The sequence below is a fragment of the Schistosoma mansoni genome, chromosome 6 (genome assembly GCF_000237925.1).
Source record: "Schistosoma mansoni strain Puerto Rico chromosome 6, complete genome".
Classification (NCBI taxonomy): domain Eukaryota; kingdom Metazoa; phylum Platyhelminthes; class Trematoda; order Strigeidida; family Schistosomatidae; genus Schistosoma; species Schistosoma mansoni.
The window spans coordinates 8,073,110-8,082,797 of NC_031500.1; the positions used below are offsets into that span (position 1 = coordinate 8,073,110).

At 35.6% G+C, this 9,688-nt stretch overlaps 1 protein-coding gene across 1 annotated transcript in view; it reads left to right on the forward strand.

The window, feature by feature from the left end:
- The window catches only part of Smp_079450 (subfamily M16B non-peptidase homologue (M16 family)), a 21,701-nt gene extending 18,734 nt beyond the window's left edge, over nucleotides 1-2,967 (forward strand). The window contains exons 5-6 of the mRNA XM_018798151.1: nucleotides 1,794-2,139; nucleotides 2,750-2,967. Of these exons, the coding sequence (XP_018653122.1) occupies nucleotides 1,794-2,139; nucleotides 2,750-2,930 (527 nt within the window). The 3' untranslated portion in view covers nucleotides 2,931-2,967. The remainder of the gene's footprint in view (nucleotides 1-1,793; nucleotides 2,140-2,749) is intronic.
- Nucleotides 2,968-9,688: the final 6,721 nt, after the last annotated feature.

Here is a 9,688-nt window from a genome sequence, read left to right on the forward strand (position 1 = left end):
TGGAAGATTGAAAGGTATCAATCTGATGTCCTGCATCCAAGACATGTTTAGTAATTACACTTTAAAGTCGATCTTTCTCTTGTTCTAAGGCTTGTTGGAATATGCTCTAAAAATTTAAGATATGCTTCCTTTCTGTTCGGCCAATGTAGCCTGTTTGGCAGGTACACATAAATTTATAAACATAGTTGGCGTTAACAAGAAAGAGGTGCTTTTCGACCTTTGGTTAGGTTGTTGAACATGTTTTATACAGAATTAATAGTTTGGCTGTCGGGTACGTTACGGCTAATGCAGTGTTAAGCCTCCTGCTGATTATGGTTGCAACGTTATCACCTTTGAAGTTGAGATTTATAGATATTGGTTTTTTATTGACTGTAGTCACATCCATCTTATTTTCCCTAGATTTTTTATATGTTTCAACAAATTTCTGTGGGTAGCAGTTGTCTCTTAGGTTTTTTTCAACCTTCATCGAACAACACTCCATCAAAATCACTGCAATTTCTATGACACGACTTATGAATACCAAGACTGGCACAAGTGAAGATTTATTAACCCCAAAACACCACGACGACCCTAGTCGAAGATACATTCATTTATATATTAATTGTACACCCATTTTAATTAATAATTAGAATAAAAGCACATATAAAAAATACCCAGAGTTATGAAAAATCATGTGGTGCATGTCATGTTGAGCGCAGTACATGTTAATTTAATACAAGAATATTGTATCTTGAATAAATATCACACTCAAATAAATTGTTATACCGAATAAAATATCACACTGAAAAACAAAATAAATTTTGCTCTGAGTACTCCCTACATTGAATTGGAAACGAAAGTAATGTTGAACAAAAATCACAATTGTTATGACTTTATAAAAGGCCGTCGCCAATTCATTACGATTTTATGTCCGGCTTTTATCACGCGAATTATCCACCAATCGAAATACGACTTTTCTGATCTTAACACTGTACCAAATCAATGACGTTCAACGGGTATGAGCAGTCTAGCGTCCTTATTGGTCCCTTGTCTGCTTAGTCCTTCCAATTGAGTCCAGAACACCTATTACAGCTTCTGCTATGCGAATCATTTATTTCAAGCATACTCTGTTTATATATTAGACAGACAGACAGACCGCATCACACCATTAAATAGAAAGTAATATTGGTACAAGATCAAGCCAAATGTGGCTGTAAACGTGGGAAACAGTAATCAACAAACTGAGTATAATTTAGGAACAGTAATTCGTATAATAATAATTTATAGGTCAAAATAAAGCTCGTAATAAGATGAATATATATAGATTAAATTTAATCACTGAATTGTTATACAATAAGATGTATAGAATAATCGTCCATTAATAGGTCACAGGAGTTACCTGTACTTCTGTCTTCACTAGGATATAACAACAAAGAGTTAAATAATGCAATTTTACCTTTTCAACCCATCACACCAGAATGACAACAGTAAACGACTGATTGCCTTCATTTCAAAATAGAACTGTGTACTAGGAGTCACAGTACTTCAAATAAAAAAAACTATTAGTTACACAGTATTTTTCATTGTATATCTAAAAATTTTTGAATGTTTAGTTATTAGTAACGGATGGTCAATAAATCATAAAAAATCACTAGATTTCAATTTGTCGCTTTAGTGCTTATAATCGTAATGTAATGACCATTGTCTTACGTATATCTAACGTCGTATTTTTTTACTGTTTTTCGTGTCGTAGTAATTAGCTTAACTGCTTCAAAGTTAACACTAATTTGATTTTATCCTGATTTCCATTTTAGGCGAAATACGACGAGATTTGAATGCCGCCCCCACAGTGTACGCTTACTTAGCATGGCCTATGCGTGGATCCTGTACAATTAGTGGTCTGATTGTCTGCGCATTGAATGGGTCATCCAATCGTATAAAGCATGGCCGGAACGCTTCAAAATCCTTGCTAGCTCGTACCGCTGTAGAAGGAGACATTGAAACTGAAGTTGTAGCTTTCCATAAACTGTATATCGATCATAGTCTTTTCGGTATCGCTGTAGCTGGAGCTTGTCCTAAAGCAGTTGGATCTAGAATCAAGCGTATCATTTCGGTTTTACGGTCTTCAAGTTTTACTGAGGAAAATCTCAGACAAGCAAAGTAAGACTGTCCTATTACTAGTGCGTTATAATGTGTTTAATAATACAATAAATATCCATCTTAGGCACTAAATAACTGTAATATTGTCTTCGATATGAATTAAATAAAAATAATACAACTATTTATCTTACTTGTTGAGGAAACTCTAGTGCTTTAGATGTGATGTAAGGGAAAAGATTCACATACAGAAAAATCTTTATAATTACACTCAATAGTATTGCTCATGATATCAGTGAATAAATAGTGATAAAGTGCTTGATTATTGCATTTATATTACCTATCTTTAGCCGTAGATGACATCTACATTTCTGTTCCATACGTTCAATTTAGAAATATTAAGCGTATAGTGAAGTCATTTCCAGCGGATAAGTGTTATGCAGTTGAAGTTTATGTATTTTAATTTAATGATTCTGATTTTATTGATTGGACTCATGTTGAAAAATAATTTCATTGTTGTTCAGTTAAAGTAGTCAAATTTATGCAGTTATATACTAAGATATGGGTATTTTACTACTTGATGTCAGGATTATGACTTCGTGTATATGTTCGGATTATGTATTTGTATTTCATTTGTGATTCGTTATTATCATATATTCACTCTTGCATTTAGGCAAACTCTAAAAGCTGATCTAATGTTCAGGTACGAAAACCCATTATATTCTCTTGTGGATATTTCTACTAATTTGCTTTCATCATCAGTTGATCAATTTCTAAAACCGATTGAAGTAGTTGCTGGTTTGGATAAGGTTGACTTGAAATCTGTTAATGATGTAAGTGGCTATGTCTACTAGTTGTTTTTTATTCATATTGATTATCTCGCTTTTCAAATAAGACATTGGAATGTATGTGCTCTTGTAATATATATATATAATTTAGGGAGTTACAGCCTCTATGCAAAGTATTTGGTAACCTAACGCTTAAACACGTTGTACATATTGTATCCGCTAGTCAAATATCAATTCTAAGATGATAGGTCATGAAATGTGTTGTGTTAATTTTATTGTTACTTGCTATTCTGAAGAAGAACAAATCAATATCAGTTGCAAAACAAATTCTGTAATACACACAAATTCATTTTACGATGTATGAACGTCGTGCTTAACTGGTCCTACCAGGCTAATTGAAGGAATAATACCTTAGTGGTTAAATTACTTGACATATGAACATTAGGTTCGAACCTTGTATTTCCTGGCTCCGCCTGGGTATCTTAGTTTCTTTGCATTTTACCTGACGCTTTTATTGTCTTTTTTATTAAAATATTCTAACTACGTGTTTGACAGTGCCAATTAATCAAGATTTAATCGTTCAGTTTTTGAAAAATTCAAACATCTGTAGTTAGCATTTTGGGAGGATCACGTCCCATAACTTAAATCAAATTAGATACGATGCTGCATTTAAATACTTATGCGAAGTGTAAGGTTTTCGATGTTTGCAGGATAACTGTTAACGAAAGTTATTTTACAGTAGCTAGTAATGCTATCAAACCTTTCATACCCTAGAATGTTTGGATTCCTTAATCTTGCCCTTCAAAGTTTAGTACTATAACAGTTGTAACGAAGTTTTTTCTGAAAATTGGAGATCACCCGTTATTATACTATCTCTTTCCCTAATGAAGACAAAACCTGTACACTTCGTTATGATAGGGCGAAATATCTGACTAGAATTTCTGACTTTATGAGCTCCTTATATTAATGTGACAAACTTCATTGAATGATTAACGTAGAGAGATTTTTGTAGTCCTAATGAGCATAAACGCTTCTTTAGGACCATTTAAGTGTCTTGACAATCGAGTCTTAGTTAGCAAAAATAGTTGCAAAGTAAAAAGATTACTTGATTGTAACAAAAACGAATACGGCGCCGTATGTTTTTATTATATTATTACTTAATAAATCAGTTTGTTACTTCCCTTATCACTATTCAACAAACCATGTATTTCTAATAACCCAATTTCGCTGTTTAAGTTTAAAGCATTTTGAGAATAATTAAACAATAGTAATTTAGGAATGGTAAAGGGTATTTCGGAAGTTAACATATTTAATGAAAGCTTATAGATATGACGATATAGAAATACAGTAATTGCAGTACTTAATAATCATACAATCAAAATACACAATAATTCCCCAAAGAATAGTTCTGTAAGTTAAATCTTCAAATGCACTCTGATATAACACCGATGGGAGACAATCAAATATCAGCTACATTGGATCCAAAAAGGTAATCAGGATAGTAAAAGAGCAACCAGCTTCACCATCAGTGGCATCATGTTACATCAGATCCACGTCATTTTCCAGTTTTTGAGATTCACTGTCAGCCCAAATTTCATCTGTAATTAAGGGGACTTAGACAATTCAGCACATACGACATGACCGTCCGATGCCTTTAACAAATCGAAATCGATGGATGGCCTGACTCTGTCGTCTAAATACTAGATGATTGTGGGAGGCAAAAATGTCCTACGTTGTAGCGAACCAGATCTATACTGTTATAACTTGTGGCCGAGTGGATGCCCTGTTAATGTATGACGTGGTAAGACCGCCGATCAGAGAGCAGCAGTTTATCGACCGGAACAGTGACACACGAAAACCGTACGAACAGTCTAGAATACTTGTCGGTCCTGCTTCTGCCTAGCCCAGCCAGTTAAGTCCAGAACAGCCTCTGCGGTATGAATCCTTATATTTCAAACATACTGAGTTTATATAGCAATCAAACTGACCACATCGTACCATAAAATAGAAAAATAACATATGTACAAGATTTAGCCAAATGTGGTTGTGAATAGGGGGAACAGTAATCAATAAACTGGGTTTAATTCATGAATGATAAATCGTATAACAATAGTTTATAGTTCAAAATAAAGCCCATGATAAGGTTAACATGAATATGAACAGTTTAGTTATTTAGCGATTATACGATAAAAAAATATATGCATTATATTGGTCCATAAATGGATCCTAAAGTTACCATTCACTACTGTTATCGGGACATAGCATATACGATTCATTCTGTGGAATTCAATAATATCATTCCATCGGATTTAAACTAATGGATGACTTCAGTACATATTTGTATATTCGCATCCTTAATGAATTAAACAAACTACACCCAACCGACTGCGAATTTTCTGCGTTACTTGAATTTTAATCCAAATACAGTATCACAGGGTTTGTTGCTTCGTCATCTGATTTTGCAACTGCGTTAACACCTGAACTAAGGATAAGCAGTGAAGTAGTCAAACGCGTCGGCAACTCGACTTATCTTGGAAGTTTGATCGGCCCTAATGGGTTGGTTTCTGACGAAATCGCAGCACGGATTCAGAAAGCTCGTTTGTCTTTTTCCAACTTACGTCACCTATGGCGAAGACGAGATATCCGTCTATCAATTGGCGGGTGAGTATACTATGCGGCAGTTTGTTCCGTTCTACTTTGTGGCTGCGAAACGTAGCCATTAAGGGTCGAGGATACTCGTAAGTTACTAGTATTTGATCACAGATGTTTTGGAAATATCGCTCACATCTACTGGGATCACCGGGTAAGTAATAGTGAGGTTGGATGGATTGTTTAGAGAATGATAGTAAACCGGTTGATGGAGCTGTGCATCTACATCGACTGAGATGGTTGGGCCACGTGTTACGTATGCCTGAACACCGATTCCCACAACGCGCAATGCTGACTAGTGTAGGGGATGGTTGGAAGAAAGTTAGGGGCGGCCAAACCAAAACATGGCATCAGTGTTTGAAGTCACTAACTTCTGGTCTGAGTCGTGTTGGTAGATGCAGACTATTTAGTCCGCGCGACTATCGTAACCAATGGTTGGAGACTCTGGATGACATGGCTCAGAATCGGTCACAATGGTTTTTCCCCTTAAACCGTGAGATTAAAATTACTTATACCTTTCTTTCTACGTACTAATTCTTTCTTCCTGTATTATATCCTTATGCACAATCTTTCTTTTATATATTTCTACCATTGAAGTAACTACTTCTATAAAGTTGGTGTTTATCTTGTGCTAATGAGGTATGGTAACTTGGACCAATGCATATAGGTGCCTGACCACACGTTGTAGCTGACTAACTGTTTCCTATAAGCTAATGTATATGGCGGAGACTACAGCAGTGATCAAACCTTCAGCAACGTTATACGACATATAAAAAGACTTCATTTTGTAGGTCCGTCAGTTGGCAGCATTAACGTTGTGTCGGTCGCAGATATCGTTACTGGATTTGACATTTTGTTGGAGTTACGATTGTACATATAGAATTAACAAGAAATTGAAACATTAGCGAGTTATTTTAAAGACGTTCTAGCGAATAAAATTTTCGTATCAGTGATATCGTTTTCTTAAGCCGTATGATCGTATTTTTAGTAACTTCCACATTTATTGGTAGAGATACAAATTTCCATATAGTACTGTGGGACACTCACAGTATTGTTGTGGATGACCTTCCTAAAGCGAATAGTGTGTTGGAGAATTGATAATGGTTCTAATCAACTCGGTGGGCCCATTCATCCAGAAATATAGAAATTCATTAACGCTCTATAAAATGAACAGGGTTTGTATGAATTTGAAACCGAAAAATTCGTTGCAGGAATCTAGCAACGCCACGCAAAGTGGAAGTACATGAAGTTAGTATCACTCAGTAAGTTGAGGAGAGTCAGCCCTCCCTCTCGAAATGCCCTTACATGGCTACGTGCATACAACTACTTCCAGAGAAGTCTTACTCACTGCCTTCTCACGTCTGGGGTGTTGTTTACGAAATTGAGAGGACAAAAAGCGAATGTCTGAAGCTATAACCGGGTTGGTGGACACGGAAAGTCCACCTATGGGAGTTGGAAAACCTTGATTCCAAAACAATGGTGCACATGTGCTCCAGTATCCTGAGGGAATAAATGGCATATGAACCAATTATTGGTCACTGGCTATCATGGGACTGCATCTCCTTACGATACTCCACTGCCTTTTGGATTAGGCCTTCAGGTCAAAGGCTCCGAGTGTGGGCCCTTAAAAAATCACTTGTTTTTGTCTGGGCACCTGGACAGTATCCGAGCCCTCACGCAAATCGAATGATTTATGTGGCGCATATTTATTTGGTGCTTCCTTGTACCAATGTTTATGTGTTTAGATAATAAATAATATTAATAATAGACTATTATTTTATTTACAAGTGTTGGTATTACGTTGCTAGATCACCACTCTGATTTCCGCGTATATTGAGGTTTTCCTTCCACACCCACCTTTATTAAAGAATTCCGAAATGTTAGTTGCTTGGATCTGTTCACTGATATTCATGACTGCAGTTGATCAGTCTCTTTTGACATATGTGCATTCTGTACGGACTGCCTGGATATTGCTTCGCAGCGACTTCTCAGTGTTGTTTCTTCTGCAGCAGCGAACAAAGAATTTCTTGATTGGACTAGTGGATGGCGGTGTTTTTTTTCCTTTGAGATTGAACTAGTTAAAAACGGTTCCGTCACCTGATTATTGAGCTCCTTAAAATGCACGTAACTTCAAATGAGGTTTCTGAGTCAATTTCAATTTTTCAGTCTTTTAAATCAACCATTAAGTTTATCCACACTATATCAGCTTCCCAGTTGTTAGGACGGGCTAGTGTAGCAATACGATGGGTTATAGCGGCAATGAAAGTAAACACGATGAATGTTTGGTCACTTTCCCCAAGGTTTTCTTTGAGAAACTCAAGTATGCAATTGACGTAGAGTATCGAGGGTCGTATCCAGTCCCGTCTTTGATATGCTGGATAAAAGCTAATGATAATAAGGATTCCAGTAGTTCGTGATCGAACGAATTTGTTGGTGATTCTGTCCAATGGTCTACCCAATTAGTAGGGAGTGTGTTAAAGTTATTCACTGTAAGGTTTTTTCCATCTTACCAGGATTACATTTTACCTAGAAGGGACTCATTAGATTCAGAGCTACAATATAAGCCATTAATTGGATATCCTGTTCCTTACATTCCAGCTTAAACCTCACCGCTTCATATCTTTCGCTATCAAATGACGAGATCGCTATAATGTGCAGCTTTTTTCATAAATCGTATGGGATAATGTATGCCTTATATCTTAACCGGTTGGTTTTATAGAGCAAGGAGCTCTGTGGTTGCAAGTCACTGTTCCTCATCTCTGATATGGGAACTGATTTATTTATTTATTTGAACACAAATATTGGTACAAGGGGGCACCAAATAGATATGCACCACACAAAAATCGTCATTTCATTTAATTGTGTGGGGGCTATGATACTGCTCGTGTATCCAGACCAAAGCAGGTGGTTTTCTTAGGGGGCCACACCTTCTTTAATGAGACGTCGATAGTGTCTAGCAGTTCAAATATTCACGCGTGTTTTTCCCTAATTCGGACCCTTCACCTGAATGTACCTCATATACTACCGGTGTATTGTAACTCATTACCATATAGATCTAAAACTAATAGAGCTGCACGTCCTTTGACTGCTGTTTATGGTTAAATATTAAGTACTCTCTGTATATATTGCCTATACAACAGTGCTGTTTCGTATTTCATTTTTAAATACTATTCTATTTATTTTTTTATGTTGCTCGTAAAATTATCAGGCTTTAAACAAAACTGTGATGAATCATCAAGCAGCATTTTCATTGGTTGGTCCTGATCTAGGCTTTATTGAACCTCTTCAGTTACTACTTAAAGAGTAATTATATATATGTGCTATCTTTCTTTCCTCTTTTCGTAAACAATTTATCTTACCGTAGACCTCTATGTATGCTTTTGAATGGCACTTCATTCAGCTTTTATTTGGGTAAGACCTTAGTAGTCTCTATAATAGTATTAGTTTTCAGTGTTTTCTTTAAAAAAAATCTATTTGGGAAAATAAAGTTTTCAGTGTTTTGCTTTCTTAATTTTCTAGGTGGGGTTCTAATTTGCTTTAATTAAATAACAGATAGTCATCAACTATCCATATGTGTTAAAACTAGTATTATCGTTTGTATAACTACGTTAACTGTCGTACAACTTTTTAGCTTGAAAATAAACTATCGAATATATCGTCTAAGAAATTTAAAGCGATTGGTCCCTTTGTTAAATTTCGATAGTGTAATAAGAATACGAAGATTATCAGAACTATGTGATATATTAGCGCAATACATTTCGAAGAATCTGGTCACACATATACTTGATAGAACATTTATATATAAACGTAAAAGGTCAACTAGATTGGGAATGGGGGGTAAGACACAAGGATAATAATAAAAATAATGTGAAAACAATTTGAAACCTAATCTCTCTGGGTAATAAGCAAATATTACCAGGGTAGGTTTAAGGTGAGAACAAACTGTTTTTGAATACATAAAGGATGTTTGAATTTTCGTATGGCTAAGGCTTCAATAAACCTTAGTGTACGTCCTTTGACATTTTTATACAACACCACAAAAGCCAAGTTTAGATCAACCCTATGGCCTGTTTCGATTATATGTTTGGCAATAGAGGATGATGTATGTTCATCCTCTACTCTTATCGGGTCATTTGATTCTATCTGTTTCTGCAACCATTTTGGTACATGTTCAA